The following is a 19,372-nucleotide window of genomic DNA, read 5'->3' as shown; positions in this document are numbered from 1 at the left end:
TAGAATCAGGAGCTGCAGTTCAGCTCTCATAGTAGGTGTCAGAAAAGTTTATTTAGTTTGTCATCACTGGCTGAAAGTGCTTCACATGCCAACATGTAGACTCACCAGCTGTCCCACACTCGCTTTGATCTCAGGATTATCACATTGTCCTTGGATTGAATTCAGGCAGTGACTGAATCTTCAGTCTGCTAAACACGGCGCTATCCATTCTCGAGTCTCTGCAATCGTCATCCAAATCTGCCTCGACTGTGAAGGAGGAAAGGATTAGAGACCAACATGAAGAGTTTTAACACAACAGGCTGGAACTTCTTTTAAAACTAACCCAGTGAGCACCAAGATTTTAATGCTGATTTCTAATTGAAAAGTGGACGATATTCAATCTGACCTTAGACCTTTCGCCATTCTCCACAAGTTTAACTGTGGTTCCAACAACATGTAATAAAACTAATTTCTGACAAAATGTTGATGACTCGTTTAGTTATCGGCCGAAAGAGAAGCCACTGATCAATGAGAAGGTGAAATGTGGTCCACACAAAGACAAGTTCAGTGAATCACATATAAAATGTTCTACTTATAGATGTCTGAAGATTCATCAGGGGTCACAGTTATTCTCGTAGTTTAGTCGTAGCAACTGGACAAACAGTTCTGAACTCTTGGATAAGAGGTGAAACGTCTTCAAGGAACTCAAGTGAGTCCAGTTGCTACGACTAAACTACGAGAATAACCTACTTATAGATGGCTTTGTGTTGCCAACAGTGTCCAGGACATTGTTTAGGTCTGTGAAATTGTGATAGGCCTATTTTCTTATAGACTAGAATGATTAAAATAGATGACAGATCAGTTGCAACCTCAACAAACAGCTAACTGGCTTCATATTATCAGTCATTTAGTTCCATGGTTAACTTTAGTCCAAAGTGAGGCCTGTGACCTCTGCTCCCTCTCCATTACTGACAGTAAGTTAAGAAAGGCTCTTTCAATGGCCACAACTGGAACAAGAGCAATTATTTTAAAAAAGCAATCAGGGGGTTTGACAAATTGAGAACCTATAATTACAAAGAATCTCACACAAAGGATTTCAAGGGAACACAATCTGGGAGAGAATGGATGAACTGAAGTTTCTGTGGTTATCCAGCTACACATTTAGTTGTAACAGGTAATTTTTTTCAGAACTACTCTTATGAATCAGATGCTGTATTAAATGGCAGCCATCAGCGCTACTGTATGAGCACATGTTCGCTCTGTGGAGTCTCTGCACCACGTCCACGTGTCTCAGCAGCGCGCTAACTTAGCATCACATGTTCACATTATACTCACTTGTTCCACTGCTCAGCGGTTGGGCTTCTTGGAAACACTCGGCGTCAGAAAACTGCTAAACTTCGGCCTTTTTCTTGCAGCCATTTTGTAATATTTGAAGAGCAAACTGCTGAACGCTACAGAGGTCTGCTTCTGTCCACAGGCTGCGTGTAAAGGACTTGAGGCTCCAGCAGAAACGATCATAAACTGCTCCGGCTGACGGTCCCTCCCCTTCCGGGTTTAGCAAGTTAGCCACAGAGCTAACTCTGTGTGTCAGACTTTGTGTGTCATTTTCTGGTCAGTATGTTTGTTAAATGGGTCTCCAATACTTAATTTGGCGATAATAACCAGTAATTTTAATAAAGATAAAGCAGCGGCAAGTTTGTTTGCAATGAACAACTACATCCCCCATGAGTCTTAGAGGCACAGGCGCTGCCAAAGCATCATGGGACGTGTAGTTTCTGGACGTTAACAAACTATTTGTTGTGTTAAACTAGTTTATCTGCCACTACAGCGACACTAGTTACCAGTATGACTTTGCAACACATTTGGGAAAAATGTTATCAAGATAAATCTGGGGGAAAACAACACTGCTCATAAACACCTATTTCACAAACTCCAAAAGTAAATATTTTGTTCAAAACAGTACTATTAGTTTACATCTCCAGGTAAAGAAAATATGGTTGGTGATGTGATCTTGGCTAAAACAATACTGGCCTGTTGTCTGATTTGTCATTGAACATGTCATGAAGAATCTTTGGCCGAGTACTTTACCAGGGATTCGTAATGTTCACTATATGTTTGCAGGGGTTAACTCTAATTAATATGTGTGATATTGTGATCACAGTTTCTAAAATGTCTTTATTTCTGCATCACAGACTTGTAACTGAGACAAAGGTGAGCAGGGCTGAAGGATTTTCTAAAGTCAAAATTTACTCATCCACAGTGGTGGAATGTAACTTCTCAGACGCTCAGTTGTACTTGAGTTTTTCCCATTTTGTGTGACTTTACACTGCTATTCCAGTACATCGCAAAGGTAGCTATGGCACTTTATACTCGGCTACATTTGTCTAACAGCTTTAATTACTTTTCTGATTTTTCATACCTTTCCAGACCATATGAAACCATCTATCATTAATTTTTCTGTGTTCATGAATTGCTGCCTTTTTACAGATTTGTGGTCTTTACAGGACAACAACACTACTGACATGGTAATCTTGTAGAATACGATGAATTGCTGTAGATTTAAAACCCAGCTGTATTTAAAGTAGTTCAAATTAGCTCAAACTTAAGTATCTTCAGCAGTACAATGTAACATACAGATTAATACAGCAGTGATATTAGTCCAACAACATCATGTATGATGGTACATTTTGCAGATAATAATACTTTCACTTAAATAAAGTTTTGAATGCAGGACCTTACTTGCAGTGGAGTGATGTCATAGTAAGATGTTGCTGGTTTTACCCTGATAAAAGGTCTGATTACCTTTTTTAACCACTGCTCATTTAATTGCTCAGTTCTAATTTATCTCTTTATATTAGTCTAAATGTTGATTTAATGCCTTTTGCACGCTGTCAGGTTCTTGATTCTGGTAACAATAAATCCCTTTTATTTAAATTTAGTTACATTTTTTTTTGCCTGAAACTGTCAGAATTCTCAATATTAAGTCTAAAGATTAAATCATTTAAGCTTTAGTGGCTGAATGGGAGCATTCTTGTGGAAAGACCTCCTCGAAGAAGATTACCACCAGAGAATATGAAACAAGATGCTTTGTATGCAACAGGTGAAATGACGTAGATGTAATCAAAGTTGTATAGTCATTTTGTTTTGTTTCTAATAACGTTACTATTGTTTTTGACAGTTCCCTTGCAGATGAGATGTGAAAGACGAGGAACGTGAGGTTTAATTTATACATTTATTCTGATCACAGCTGTACAGGAATGCATCGTCACAGCAGAAACACAACCTAAACCCAACCATGGCACAACAGCCGTCACAACACATCCAGAACTCAACCATAAATGCACAGGCTCAACCAGCTCACCTCAATTCAATGTCTATAATTATCATCATCATCATTATTATCATTATTATTATTATTATTATTATTCACATAGAACCATCTGTCTCTCAAATATATCTTTGTTTTCAAAGAGCATAAAAATACAAGTGGACTCTTTTCATTGGGATGAACACTGGTGGCTGATCCACTGTCTGGCTTACATGGGAGACCACTGGAAACTGGGGGACCCGAGGATGAGCGGAGCCAACTTATTACAGCTTACGGGGGAGGGAGGAAGAGGGGTTGTTTATGGGCTCGTACGAGGCTTCTCAATGGTTACAGGAGGTTGCAGACAGGGTGACTGAATTTAGGGACTCACAACTCAACCTATAAGCTACTTTTGACGTCACAGACACACGGAGGGGATTTGTAAGGAACCAGAAAAACCATTAAACATCATGGAGTAGGTGACAAGAGAAGGAAAAAAAAAAAAAGAATATATGAATAACACTACGAAGGCACAGAGAGATGCAGAGTCAACGAGACACGGAGGGGGATTAAAATGGGGGAGACGAGATGGAAGGAGGGCAGATTAGAGGCAGTTTCACTAACCAACACTAGAGGGAGCTCTAACAGCTCAAATACCCAGGTATATTAGAAACTCTATGTATGTATGTATACTGGATGTACTATATAAAGCATTGAAATATAGGAGTATCTTTTAAAAACACTGTTCACTGCAGCAGGACAAAGGGATATACCGCATGAATGTGCTTGTGCATGTGTGTGTTTGCGTGTGAATGTGTGCAGTCAGTCTTTGTCGTGTACGTGTTGTCAGTTAATTTCCAAGCAAACCTCCATACGTGGAGCTAAACACCAACGAAGCAGAACACCAGCAAGATTAAAACCAAATGTAATGTGCATTTGTGTGTGCGTGTTTGTGTGTGTGTTTGTGTCTCAAAATTCATGGACACACATCTATATCATCTTTCTGATCATTAGAATAAATACTGTACGAGTGGGAGGACATTGACATGAGCATCAGCAGGGACTAAACACACTCGTAACGACAACAACGGCAACGATAACAGCAACGGCAACAACAACAACGTGAACAGAGACAACACACAGGTCAGGAAGTCCGGCTAACCACAATCCTCCACTCATACAGAAGAGAAATAGAGGCTACGATTCGACTGGAAAAATGCATCCTTTTGACATTGCAGGAGAGAGAGACAGACTCAGAAAGGGGCCTGTCTTTCCGTGAGCTTTTAAAAATTCTCTCCGGTATCTCATCAGTATGTATCTTGTTTATCTATCTAGCTATCTATCTGCCTGTCAGACAGTTAATGTGCTTATTTTTTTTTGCAAGCAATATGCTTATCTGTTTGTCTCCCTGTCTGACTGAGTTAGCATGTCTGTCATAGCCAGAGTCTGTAGAGATAAAAGGATGAGGAAAATGATTGTGCTTCTCGGTCCACACAGCCGTCTGAGGCTGCAAGAGGTCAGAGGTTGTGTGGGAGCGGCCTCCTCGCATCAGGAGGTGGACTAGAGCTACTGCACCAGACAGAGAGGACCCCCTCCTCAGTACTGTACAAGGCTACATGAGAAGCGCTCGCGCAGGAGGGAAGCGCGCTCGAACACACCATCTCCGAGCGCCGGCATCCAGCCTTGGGAGAGTTTTCTTGATACACCTACACATGATGGGGGAAGAGAGGGAAAGGGCTTGTTGGAAATGAGATGTGGGCGGGAGATCAGTCAAGCATTGCGTCCAGTTGGTCTGCCAAGTCGTCAAACATGCTGCCGATGTCGTCCAAGATGGAGACTGTTGCCTTTTTGCTGGAAACGGAGCTGGAAGTTGGATAGTAAAAAAAAAAAAAAGAGAAGAGTTTAGCTGATAATGAGGCAGGCACAGCAGTAGAATGGAGATGTGGAGTGATGGGTGTTTTTCTATCTGTCTGATAGTGTTTAAAATTATTTTTACAATGATAACTCCAATATTCCTCAACAAATATCTTCTTGGTACTTCAAAACTACATGATAGATTTTATTGTCCACTTAGGGGCAGCAGAGACTAGTTTTAAAGCTTCGGTTCTAATCCTGGGTGCCCTGGTGTTTCTGTGTTGCTCTGCAATGACATCCCCAAAATGCTAGTTGTGAGGTTTCTTCTATGTGTACGTTACACAGTGGCGGTTGAAACATAAGGGATGGTCATGATGGAGTTGAAGCTTGTAAATGCTGAACAACAGTTGCTTTGCCCAAAATGATTGCAACACTAAAAAAAAGAGAGATGTTGGATCAGAAGAAATCCACACACGGATTGGTAGAACTATGAAAGATAATAAAGGGCATATGGCTACACAAAGGGGAACACATGCGTACATATACTGCTACCTCAACACGCAACCTGACCACTGACTGTTTCTAAAGAGTTTAAAACACACCTGACATGCCCACTTGTTTAGCCGTGACTTCTTGCTCTTTTAATACCGATGCAAGCAGCGAGGAGTGGATCTAACTGAGCACTGCAGACGCCTATATTACCACGACTCATCAGTCACAAAGTAGCCTCAAACATACCCTGGTTCATCCTCTATTTTACTCTAAATGGGATCATCCAGGAACTAAATGAACATCATACTGTATTATAGAGAACTTGAAACTAGTGACTGAGGCCATAAGCTCATAAGAAAAAGGTACCTGAGGTGAGAACTCATATGAGAAGTAGAGTCAGTAAGTTTTCAGATCACTATGTGACTCCTTTCACAATGTTGTCATGTTGTCATTTGACACATTATTATTTATGACGGGCCTTTTTCCTGCAAAAGAGCCGTTAAATGTATTTTCATTCAGTAATTATCTGTGTTGACAGTCATTTTTATTGGTACTGATGCAGTCTGCTAATCTTGGATTCAGATTGCCTCCCTAAGTAGCAACATTCACAGCATGTAATCAAGCAGAAATTAATTATTAATTATTTGAACGTCTTCGCCGCTTACTGCTCGCTCTTCTCACACTGTGTCACGGAGCTGTGTCAGGTCACTGTAAACTAACGGCTCACAGGAAAAACATTACAGTGACACCTCTATTGAGAGCCAGCTGTGGAACATGAAGCATATTTGTTTATGTGTGGTAAAAACGGAAACACCTGTTGCCCTTCTGTCATATTTCTGATAAGTAGCTGCTCAGCCTGTGGCCTTAAAACACACTGGCTGTTACCTTGGTAACCGAGGGTTTTTCCTAAATCAAACAGAACTGAAACTTTACGGATTACAGCTTTAAGTTCATGCCACGTAAGAAGTTATAAATACACCAACCGTGCTTCTGTCTGTTTGTTATGACGTAAAGGCTCTAAATACTACAGTACACATCAGCCTTAGCAACCGTCGCTATGGCAGAGATGCGAGCCAGAGGCACAAATCAGAGCTGCGGTGAATTTAGAACCATTTATCGTTGCAAATGGGGACAAAACACCGCATTTGACCCAGAATTCAAAAGTGAATCGAAGTCATTTAAAATGCAGAATATTTTAACAGGTTTCTATGAAGTTTAAACTTCGTCTTCAGTTCGCTTTAAACTCAGAGATTTAATGTTTCATGGGCGTTGGAACTGACTTCTCTCTTTGAGGGAATAGTTGGGGAAACTGTTTATTTTCTTTGATTTACATCTGAGTTTTCTGATGATGTGTTTGGTAGCGCTCGCTGGAACCGACTGTAGTTCCCTGATGAATAGTTCAAACCACAAATTCTTGTTTTCACTCATTCAAATTCAGCTTTGAATGATTAAAGGTTTTATTTGTCACACGGACAAACGAATGCAAGAAACTGCAATGTGCAATACACTGTAGTGTTGCATTAAGACCCTGCCAGCAGTGTGCAGAGTAATCAGTAGGTCTGTAAAAATGTCAGGTGTACAAATAAAACTAGAAGACAAGCTACAGCAACATTTTACGCGTGCTTGAGTGCAGTTTTTCAGGACAACACGATAACACAGATTATAGTCACTGAGTGAGCATCGCAGGTGTATTTTTTTTAGACTCTGGAAACAGCTGGCTGGATGTTTACCTTCATTTTCAGTCATTAAAGTGACTGACTCTGTGCTCAGAACTGAAGGCAGGGATGTGAAAGAGTTAGTGATCTTCTCATCGCCCTCTTGAACAGAAATAACCAGGCTTCCCACGATGTTGAACTATTTCAACAGTGTCCATCCAAGCTGTTCCATCCGCCAGTCACCTAAACCGCCTCTGTACAGGACTCCTACACCTCCATAACAGCAAAAGACAAATCTAATTTCTAGCTCTGTACTGCCTAAAGAAAAATTAATATATGCTTTAATCCCCTGATCATTAACTGTGATGCTGTCATGTAGCACCATGAAGGATATAAATGTGTATTCTGCGGTAAACCAGATGTACTCCATGAACACTCACTCATTTTGCGTGTCCTCCTCCTTGATTGTGTGCTCTACAGCCTGCAGAGCTGCAGCCAGAGAGGCACTGGTCTCCTCCAGACGATGCTGAGCTTCTCCCTCCTGCTCTGCCTCCTCCACTCGACTCTCCCCCTCTTCTCTCGATCCTTCCCTCCTGGAGGGTTTCTTCTCCGGCTCCTTCACGCTCCCGTCCTCTGCTCTCTTCCTCTCTTCCTCCTCTTCCTCCTGTTTGTGCCTCTTGTGCTCCCTCTCTTTCCTCCTCTCCTCTTCCTCTCTCCTCTTCTCCTCTTCCTCCTCCGCCTCCCGTCCACCCAGCAGGTCAATGGAGAGGCCGGCGATGGAGGAGCGTGGAGGTTTGACGGGGTGCGGTGAGGGGGTGGAGGGACTCTGGGCCGGGGAAGGGGAAGCAAGAGGGAGTCCCGGGGAGAGAGAGGGACCAGAGGGGGTGTCAGGGGCTGGAAGAGGAGCAGCAGAGGGCGGGGAGGAGGGTTTGGGGGCCGGGGTGGGGCTGGCAGCAGCTGGACTGGTAGCAGCAGGAGTCGGGCTCATGGTAGCTGAAGCTACTATTGCTTTGCCTGGTTTAGGGGCCGTTGGAGGCCCGCGGGGCTTCGGGGATACAGGAGGAGGGACCCTCTTCGGCTCTGGTCAGAGAGAATCACAGAAAGCTGTCAGTCTTCTTATGTATAATTAATGATTAAATCAAATCACAGACAGCGATGATTATGATTCATTATTCCTTTTCTCTTGACCACTCAGTGTTTGCTTAAGTGATGCTAGTACAGTACAAAACCGTCAACTTTTCTATTTCTTTTAATCACAACTCTCTCAGATTTATTCATTTTGGCAACAATAATCATTATACAATTTCACAGAAAGTCTGTAAATTATAATATCGAACTATCACACATTTCTTTTAATGATATACTTGATCCTCCTCGCTGGAGTCTCCTGAACGCCGACACCATCGGTTTATGTAATGGCCATCTGTAATCAACGGTCTGACTTTGTTTTCTTAATCTTTTACCACCCACTGTTTTCCCACACATAAGAAGGAAGAGGAGGTATGATCTATACGATGTGAGGCATCATAAAGTCTCTGTGTTTTATTTAGTTGGTCATGGGGATGCTCAGTATATTCATCATCCATTAATCTGCCTGACTTTTTTAGTTTTTAATTAATCATTTGTACTTTAGAATATCATTACATCGTAATAACATTTTAGGCTGTTAATTTAAATAAAAATCAAGAAGATTTAGTGCAAGTTATTGATTTAAAGCCCTGATATGACCACAATGTCCAGTTGCAACTCCAGCTTTGTCTTTCCTCGTCTATATTTCTACTATTTCTATGATAAACTACAAATTTTAACCCCCTATGTAATGACATTTTCAGTCCAATACTTTGGCTGGTACAATAAAAACAACACTGTGGCAGACAGATTCATGCTGTCATACAATATTATCTCATTGATAAGCCAGTTGTTGTCTGAGCAAAAGCATGTTGGGCATCAGGTGACTTTTGCTTTGGGGAGGGTTCAGCAGATTGTTTTTCGTTTGTGCTGTTCTCCATCATTTATTATTTTGGCAATATACTAAGATCCCCACCGGGAAATCGCGGTGCGTCATTGCTCTTTCAAACGGCACAGCCTAGAAGCTCACCTGTTGCGGTTATTATGACAGCACCAAAAGGCCTAAATGAAAATTGGAGACACCCCAGTAGAACCAGTGCCAAAAGTGAGCCTGGAGCCCTGCTGATGTCAGTGCTGAAAGGCGTGCTGTGTAGTGACTTTTAAGTGAAGCTGACTACTGCAGGGCGACATAGACGTTAATACAGACCAGCTATTCTGAGTCTGACGGCTAAAGTTTCTGTTTTGTGTGTGTGAATCTCACCGGGGCTCTGTGCCGTCTCAGCATCGTCAGGTCCAGGTATGGGGACCCTGCGAGTCGGGGTCGGGGGGTCAGCTTGAGTCTTCCTCAGGGTGACGGTGGATGGTTTGGGTGAGACTGGTGGCTTCAGAGACTTCCTGGCCTCCATCCACTCGCAGCTCTCTCTGGTCTCGGTCCTCTCAGAGACCTCAGACACCGGCCGCCGCCTCAGGACCACGCCGCCGTTCTGCTGCGGCTCGCCTTCAGTTTTCCGGCTTCCATCTGCTGGACTGCTGGGAGAATCTGGTTGGTTTTTGCTCTGAATGAGATGGTCTGGATGCTCGGATGTGCGAGGCCTCCTGCGTATGGTGTCGGTGCCAGTTGTCATGGTGATGACAGTGGTGGACACAGATGCAGGTGCTTCAGATTCCGCTGCAGGAGGACGCGGCTTCCTTCGGAGCGTCGCCGTGCCGTCGGTGATCTCTGATGCTGAGGTGACCACGGTGGAGCGAGGCCGGGGCTCTGGGCGCTGCTGGACTGGTTGCCGAGGCAACTGGTCAGCTTGATCACCGGGGAGGGCTTCAATTCCACTGATGGTCCTGCGCCGATTTAAGACATCATCCTCCTCAGCTCCAAGGCCTCCTGCACCTGCCTGTCGACGAAGCAGCGGCGGACTCACCTGGAGATCACATGATTGTTACATGTACATATTGCTAAAATGTTAAACCTGCTTCTCACGGTCACACACACATACCTGTAGGTAGTTGGTGGTGCCTCCCATGTTCCTCTGCACCGGTTTGGTTCCACCCACGATGGATGTTTCCAGCATGGCCGCCAGGCTGCGAACGCTCCCAGAAGCCCCCTCTGATCTCTGCAGACCCGCTTCCTGAGCTCTTAAAGCTGCTCCCAGGCTGCCGCAGTCGCTGGCTCGCCGCTCTCGATAGGTTGGCAGCCCAAGCAAGCCCTCTACCTGTCCCTCTCCCTCCCCGTCACCCCCGGTAATGGAGGAACAGGAGCGTTTGGGCGGAGTCGGGGGCCGACCTTTCCGACGGGGGCGGAGGGTGACAGAGGACTGGCTGCGGTTAACGGTGACATCATTAGAGGAAGGATTTGCAGAGCTGCTGCGGCACACTGTGGCGTATCTAGAGTCTGATTCTGAGCCAATTAGACTGTGAGTTCTGCGTCGCTCCTCCTCCTCGCTGGGCAGCCGCAGCAGCGGTACCGACGGATCTGCTGACATCTGGGTGGAGGGACGCGGTCGAGCCCTGGGGGAGGCCTGCTGCGTCCGGCCGTGAGGCGGGGTTTGTGGTGGGGTCTGGGTCGGGGTGAGGGGAGGGGTCTGTGAATGTGCAAGCCCTGGGCGAGGTTTGGCCAGCGGGCTGGGAGCACCGTCCCTCTGCTTCCTCACCTCCCTCCGTGGCTCTGAGGCGGTGCTGCCACCTGGGCTGGATGGAGGCGTGGAGGGACTCTGAGGAGGCTCAGAGCCACTTTCTCTTCTCTGTAGCTCCTTCAGTCTCTTCACGCCCAACATGATCTTCTTCTGATGGCCTGAAGGGATGCAGGGGTGTGATGAAGACGAGCAGAGGGACAGTTATTGTGAGGCAGAAAGGGACTAAAAATACATTTAGACTTTGAAATTAGGAGACATTCCAGGGTACTGCTTTATAAAACTATCCATGAAATGCACATTTCCTGGAAAACTGTAGCTCTTAAATAATGACCCCAATTTGCACTAGTCATGCTCATTAAAACTAACCCACAGGTCTCCAGGATGCACATCGCTACAGGGGCCCGAGAACATTTGTTACCGCCAAAAAGTTAAGCAATAATTATATAACTTTATAGGCTGTTACAAGCTATTTTTGCAGTAATTATCCTGAGTTCACAGAGGGGTCTCTCTTTAATTTGGAAAGTAATCAAAATGATATATAGAGCATATTATGCATATTCTGATTTTGTTTATTTTGTAGATACATTGGATTAGGTTTTATCATTGTATTTGTCCCATTTTGTTATTGTAAAACCTTTCCCATCTTACTAATGTAGCTGCGTCTTACCGAGCTTAGTAATGCCGATCTCTTGCAGATCTTCAAGGCTGATGTCAGAGATGAAGTCAATGTTTTCGTACCCATTCTGCACAAGAACCTGGTAGTACTGACTAAGGCCCAGGTGAGACAGCCAGTCTCCCAGATTGGCCTAAAAACACACACATAGACATACAAACATGAGCACAGGCATCCTGAAAAACGAGCTTCTTAGCCAGCCAACGGAGCTGCGTGCATGTATGCTTGTGTTCACGCAGCTGCCAAAACTCTTCATCTCCACCTTTCTCTAGTTTGTACAGAACACGTGAGGGCCTTACAGGCTTGTGGTCCGGCAGCCAGTCTGTGGAGGGAAGCTTGCTGATCTCTGACGTTAACTTCTTTCGATGTCCGGGCTTCATGACCCCAATCGCCGTCAGGTCCTTCAACGCAAAGCACACTTAGTCACATCACGAATTCTCCACCGCTCCTGTGGGTGCTTCTTCATTTAATGTAAACAATTTTATGTGCACGTTTTACATTTATACATGAGCTGCGTGTGATATGCCTTCAGGAATATTTTGCGTTGGATAATCTCTGATGAGCGTCCCCTGCCCATAGGGGGGGGTTTACGTCATACCGCTGTGTCTGCTTCAGTACACAAACTCACGCACGCACTCACACACGCACACAATGGCGGTAGAACCACACTCAAGGACAAACACAGAGTAGTGTTTACAGCACAGACTGGAACACGCGGCCATGTGTGAACACAGGTATGCAAATGAAGCAGACGGAGTATGAGAAGTGACTGGTTGAGGCTCAGGACTCACACCGGGGGGTCAGGTGACAGAGACAGGAGGGTCATGATGACATCATCCAGGTCAGTGGGGAGCTGATTTGAGAGCTGTGCTGGGCGGAGCCTTGACAGACAGGGGGCGGGGCGTGAGGGGGTCAGGGGTCATGACCTTACCTCGGGGGTCATGCGGCTAATGGTGTCTAGATCATATCCCGCGGTGAGGAAGTGGGTGGTGTAGAACTGCAGCTGAAACTCACCCAGCCACGTCACTACTGCCTGCTTCTAGAACACAGAACACAGAACACTACTGCCCGCTTCTAGAACACAGAACGCCACCGCCTGCTTCTAGAAGGGTCCGCAGGCTTCTTCTAGAGCACAGAACGCAGGCCTGTTCTAGAGCACAGCAGAGAACGCTGTTCTGGAGAACAGCGCAGGGTCATCCCACCTCAAATCATCACATGTTTAGAACAACTTCTGCTCGATAGTCTCACACCTGAAATTTTTACAGAATGAAATATTAATGTTTTCTGAAGATATTTGTGACATTTCAGCTTCATGTAGCAAATACTTTCCAAGACATATTTTTTTTTTAATTGCCCATTGACTCATTTTTAGCAAGTTTTTTTTTTGTACATTGAAATTTGAGGCTATGTTTGAACAACAACATCTCAGGAACTTTTAAAGATAAAAGCCTAATATATTTACTGGTATTTCTGATCATGCTGTTCAGTCAGAATTTACATGATTGGACAAGTAGATTAAATAGTCTGGTTATGGGTGAGTTGAAACTAAATGGAATCTGTCATGAAAATACCCATCTTTAGGCCGACATGATACGATAAATTGTACCAAAAAAACTGAAATATTGCTGGATAGCCCACTCAAGTACACCAGAGTCTTGGAGATTTCGAAATGATTCAGTCTTTTATCTTGATTATTTCCTGGGATATTGTCATTCAGACATAGCCTCAAATATCAATGTGTAAGAAACATACGGAAAGTCAGTCAACAGGTAATTTCATTTTTAAAAGATTATCTCATAAAATATTTGATACATCAATCTCAAATTTCACAGATACCATTTGTACCTGGTCCCTGATGATTTGACATGAAATAACCCCATAGGAACTTCCAATGTTTTCCCAAAATTGAACCCTCTTCTACATCGAAATCTACAAAGCGCTTACCGACAAAGAGTAGGAATCTGCTCTGGAACACGTGATAAAGAGCTTCTCTAGCAAAACAGAATGGAAACCCTCCGATACCTTCTGCATTTGAAGAACTGCACTGCCATAAACTCAATAATATAATAAACTTAGTTTACGGTTGTCAGGTATAACACCATCAATGGATTTTCTTAGAATAAATATTACTCCCAAATAATACTTCTTATAATTCACAAAGGTTTGTAGAAATAACAAGACATATCACATAACTAGATGATAATGAATCATGCCATCTTACCCCTAGTGGTAGTTAGTTAATTTAGAGCTCTCCACCAGGATTTATGCTACCATCCCAATACAAAACAGGTAAACGGAAGTGAACATTATGTTACGTCTTAACATCAATGTGTTTTTCCAGAAAACACAAAAAAGGACCGTGCATTAATTTCCATTCATCTGTATTGTACATGGTGGCAGCGGTGGTCTCCATAGTAGACACCTCAAAACTAGATCTACCACTATGGCAGATACATACCACTAACTGGAAGTAGGCGGGTTTGCAATTTGAGTTAACTGAACTCGTACAGCTAAACTTAAATTAATTTATTCAAACCATTTGCATACACCAGGGCTGTAGTGTCCAGGTCGACTGGTTGGTTGACATGCTCGCATCTGACCAAACTGCCACTGGTCTGACAATCACTGGTTTTATTTCTAATGAGAAATGCTCTACATCAGCAGCCTTACAGAGTTAATCATCCTGATCAGATACCGAAACCACCTTAGCTCGCTTTTTTCAACGCAAAGTAGCATCAACCTCAAGCTCCCTCCGGATGTCTGAGTTCCTCACCTTACTTTTAACACAGAGGAAACTCATTTCACCTGTTTGTATCTGCCACCTTGTTCTTTTGGTCACGTTCTTTTTGGTTCTTTTGAGCTCATAGGTAAGAGCTGGAATGTAGATCAACAGGTAAATCGAGAGCTTCAGCTCCCTCATCACCATGATGGTTCCTCTGCACCAATCTTTCTGTCCATCTCACGCTTCATTTTCCTGGCATTCATGAACAAGAACCTGAGACACTTAAAGTCCGTCCCACCTCCAACCCAGAGGAGGCAATCCACCGGTTTCCAGCAGAAAACCAGGGCCTTGGACATAAATGTACTGACTCTCATCCTGGCTGCTTCGCTCTCAACCCCAATGTGTGCTGAAGGTTATAGCTTGATAAAGCCAACAGAACCACGTCATCCAAAAAAGATGTGACTGATGCTCTAAAACTGGACACCCTCCTCACCCTGACTGCACTGATATCCTGTCCAGAAATGTCACAAACAGGATCAGATTCTAGGCGCAAGGAATTTAATTTTTTTTTTCAGTCGACCAAGATTATCTGTGGTTGGTTACAGCCCTGGTGTATACTCATTAGTTTGTGAATGGCTTTAGTGTCAAAGAGTGTTTAATGACACCAACCAGTGACACACTACAACACTCCTGCGCTGGCTCCTCTGATGGCACACCACTGTCGCCTGGCAACCAGTAAATGTTTGATCCTAGAATCTGGCGTGTGCTCGGCTCTAGAGCGCACAGAGGGAGTTTAACCCTGAGCTTCACAGAACACACAGCACTGCTGGCAGAGCGGCAGCATGTGGGTGTCTCAGTGTGGGGTGAGGGCAGGGGGAGGGTGGAGGGACAGAAGGCAAGACAGCAACTGACTCCTCAATGTGTCTGTCACTCTGCCTGTCTCCATGGTGACACACTCGCATGCCCATCCTCAGGGTGTCGTCTGTTCAGGTGCAACAAAAAAAAAAACAAAAAAAACACCCCGGCAGATACCTCCCTGTGCCCACTGAACTCCACCCTTGTAGATGCCTCTTTCCCAAACCAGAGATTTGAGAAGCAAAAAAGGAAAAAAAAAAGGAGGCCCCAGAGTGAAGCGGTCTGCCATCCAAAAACTCACTTTCCCATCATCCTCTTCTGCCTTTCGTTCAAACGACCGCTGTTCGTGAACTGTGCAACTAGAAGAGCCTTGAGGTTAAGATGAAAAAAAGCAAGACAAGGGAAAGGAAGGAGAGGGAGACAGAACAGAATATGTTACTTTCAGCAGTTTTCTTATTTCACTCTTCTTTGTTGTTAATCCCACCTACAAGCTGGTTATTTATAAAATCTTGGCAGCGCTTTAATTCCTGGCTCTTGTCGTTTCTTAATATTTTCTTAACAGCGTTTATTTGAAGTTTATTTCTCATCAATTATTTAAGAAATGAGCAGCTTCCCATAAACTTGTCTTCCTTTTAAATCAATCCTCATTAAATCTCTGTTCTGGTAAATTATTTAGAAGCTAGAGACCCTGAAATTAAAATGTTACCTTGTCCCCTAATTGTTTGTTTCCTAAAACGCCGCAAAGAACTGGTGTTATCTGCAGATTAAAGGCATTCTTTGAGGGAGAGAAGCAGTGGAGATATCAAATCAAGTCAGGCTTAAATTGCCCACGTAGTCCTCCATAATAATTCTGGTAACAGCTTTCATGCTTGGCTGGCTTTGAGGTGCTGTTTTAGCACTGCACTTCCCACATATCACTTAAACCAGTTGACTGACGGCTGATTAAATATGCTAATATACTATGTGATTCTTTTAAAGTGAGATTAGTCAATCAACTACGAGCATAGTGCCTAAATTTAAGCGACACTATAAAAAAAATGCCTTTAGAGCATACTGTATGTGCATATAAATATATCAAACATGCTTTATGGACACAGTTTTACTGTATTTGTCTTTGCAGCCACGAGTGAACAATAACACGAGTGCAGCTACAGCAATGCAGCGTTAAACCTGTAGAAACGTTGTCATGAATAAAGGTACAAGTTGACCCTGATTCAGTCAAATCGTTTTTCAATACAGGCCGTTGTTAGGAAGTGACAGCAAAACTTAGCTGTTCAGGGTTAAAGAATGTGCATTTTCAACATCAAATGGAAAGCTTTAGACTCTGTTGACCTGATGTTCACCTCACTTATCCTCCTGTGCTTTTCATTTCTTTTTCTGGATGTTGCATTGAAGTATTTGGACTTGTGGTGGCTATAGCTGCTCAGATTAACACAGTTTACTACTATCAGTTTAATAGCAGTTTTGAACTTTTCTTTCTGCGGCTAAAGCATGAAACACACAGATTCCTGAGAAGCAAAAAGGATTTTTTTTAAAAAAAGAAGACCCGTCCCCGGTTGCTTAATGCAGCATTTTAGAGCAGCTTTTATAAATAAAGCATAACTTAAAATGCTATTATACAAGAAGCGGCACAGGAAGTGCTGCTTGTGTCTGATATGAGCAGACAGGTGGTCTTTAGAAGGCCAGGTTGACTAAAAGTGAAATGATTCATAAAAGCGACCCAAACAGGCCTGCAGGCAGTTGTTGTACTGAACACCGCCTTGATCATTTCTAATTGTCATCACTTTAGAAAAGGCAAAGTGCTTTTTTTCTTCTCGAATCAACAGATCGCACACATTTTCTCACGAGCAAGAGCAGACACACTTTGTAGTATCCGTTTAAACCGCTGCAGCAGCAAAAACAAACTTTGAACCTAAATTGAAACTGACACAAATGATCACTTCAAGTAAAGACAAAGATATTGTTTCATGCTGTCTTTGGGTGAGTTTGTGTGCTTACTTGCTGACTGCTCAACAGACTGCGACTGCTCCAATAGATGCTCCTTGGCTTTTACCGACTGAGACAGCACGGTGGCCAGGAGCTAAAACACAAAAACACACACAAATACGCTCACATATATATATACACACACACACACACACACCCGCACAGGCAGACACACTCACATGAAGAAACATTTACTCAAGCATAATCATTCAAATCCCAGAGGTGCCTCGTGACTCAGCTCAGCACACATATAACACACACACCCTGGCTTGCAACCCTCTTCCTTCTGTATTTCATGCAATTTTCCGGTGCAGCAGAGACACTAGAGTAAATATTTCTTAAATGCCTTGCGTGGGAACACCATCCAATTTGGCAATTTGCTGAATATTTTTAAGGTACAACCTAAAAATACCCTTATTATATCCACAGATAGAATTAATTTTAGAATAAGCTGACGTGTTAGGGAGTAGACCTGCAGGGTGCATGATATCACCAATTATAAATGAAAGCACACTAGGCAGCGGAGGACAAAAACAGCATTACCCAGGCAACAAAATGCACCATGGACAAAATGTTTATCTCTCACTTAACTGTCCTGACTTGCAAACGAGTTGTGTGGAGGCAAAGGCGAACTGCATGTGATATTGTGTTTCTCTTATTTCTAGTGTGTAGACTTACACTGTACCATGCATGACATGTAAACATATGACTTTTCCAGGGTTATCATCAGACTCAAGTCCGATATCACTTAAATCTACTCTTTACTGGTGTGGTTGTGTTGCTCTTCTTTTTCTTTAAAATACCCCAAAGATGTTTTATTAGATTAAAGATAAGCAACATACTCGTCCAGGTAATAGCTTTCACTTTTTTCTTCCTCGCCTGTGATTTTGGCACTGGGCTTTGGACTATTTTCATGCCGAAACATGTTTCTTCTGCCAAGCTTCTGCAGACTGGTAGTCATCTTGTCAGCCAATATTTTGGTAAATCCACAGACATTCATGATGCTGTCTATAAATATCGTCCCCCCCAACATCTTTTACACTCACGCAGCCCCTTATCATCACACGCCCACCTCTGTGCTTCACTGTCAGGACTATGCATTCACTGCAGCAGTCCTGATCTGGTTCACACCAAACATGTTGAACTCCACCTGAGCTGAACAAATTTACCCACCAAAGGATCCATCCATCCATCATCTATACACCGCTTAATCCTCATTAGTGTCGCGGGGGGGCTGGAGCCTATCCCAGTCGACTTAAGGCGAAGGCAGGGGACACCCTGGACAGGTCACCAGTCTATCACAGGGCTACACTTAGAGACAGACAACCAAGCACACTCACATTCACACCTACGGACAATTTAGAATCACCAATTAACCTCAACATGTTTTTGGACTGTGTGGGAGGAAGCCGGAGAACCCGGAGAGAACCCACGCTGCACGGGGAGAACATGCGAACTCCACGCAGAAAGAGAAAGATTCCGGTGCCCCCCACCGGGACGCGAACCAACAGTGCTACCAACTGCGCCACCTTGCAGCCCCCACCAAAGGATGTGCTCCCAGTATTCATCAGGCTTATTTTCAAGTTCTTTAGCAAAGTTTCATCTTGCAGTTTTGTCCTGAACAGCAAGAAAGGTTCTTTTTCCTGGCAGCTGCCCAGAGAAGATGACATTATGCAGTGTCCTTCACACTGTCTGAGCTGTCACAGAAACTCTGATTTCAATCGATTACTCCTGTGCCAAGTCCGAAGCGCTTGACTGTCCGTTTTTCAGAGTAGATTGTGCAAGCAGTGCAATGTCCATGGTGATGCAGATTTGAATGATTTGACATTTAAGTAATAATGCACAGGGGTGTCACTTCTGTTGTATATCGTAAATACAACAATGCAAACTTACAAAGTTACAATTTAAATGAACTGAAGCTGACTCCAGCTCAATCAAGCAATGTCCTTAACTATAAGTTTGTAGTTCAGGAAACACACTGTTGTAATTTGTCCAAAAAGCTTTTGTTAGTAAAAATGCAGATTGGCAAATTTTCACTTGCATATTTTATGATTCTAATAAGATGACCTGTTCATACACCTGTGTTGCAACTGACATGCTGCTGTCCATGATGGAGGAACGAACTTAACTAATTAACTTAGGCAAATGAGCAAA

The 19,372-nt window shown here is 43.5% G+C and overlaps 1 protein-coding gene across 1 annotated transcript in view; it reads right to left on the bottom strand.

Annotated features, from left to right (window-relative positions):
- Positions 1-3,192: 3,192 nt before the first annotated feature.
- The window catches only part of LOC103359170 (caskin-1-like), a 40,743-nt gene continuing 24,563 nt past the window's right edge, over positions 3,193-19,372 (bottom strand). Inside the window, exons 13-21 of the mRNA XM_008284399.1 lie at positions 17,231-17,312; positions 15,534-15,601; positions 12,587-12,694; positions 11,955-12,056; positions 11,650-11,788; positions 10,347-11,140; positions 9,617-10,271; positions 7,728-8,367; positions 3,193-5,149 (exon numbers count right to left, since the gene is read on the bottom strand). Coding sequence (XP_008282621.1) covers positions 5,053-5,149; positions 7,728-8,367; positions 9,617-10,271; positions 10,347-11,140; positions 11,650-11,788; positions 11,955-12,056; positions 12,587-12,694; positions 15,534-15,601; positions 17,231-17,312 — 2,685 coding nt within the window. The 3' untranslated portion in view covers positions 3,193-5,052. The remainder of the gene's footprint in view (positions 5,150-7,727; positions 8,368-9,616; positions 10,272-10,346; positions 11,141-11,649; positions 11,789-11,954; positions 12,057-12,586; positions 12,695-15,533; positions 15,602-17,230; positions 17,313-19,372) is intronic.

The sequence above is a fragment of the Stegastes partitus genome, unplaced genomic scaffold, assembly GCF_000690725.1.
Source record: "Stegastes partitus isolate 25-593 unplaced genomic scaffold, Stegastes_partitus-1.0.2 Scaffold357, whole genome shotgun sequence".
Lineage (NCBI taxonomy): Eukaryota > Metazoa > Chordata > Actinopteri > Pomacentridae > Stegastes > Stegastes partitus.
This window is presented reverse-complemented; position numbering and strand designations above follow the sequence as displayed.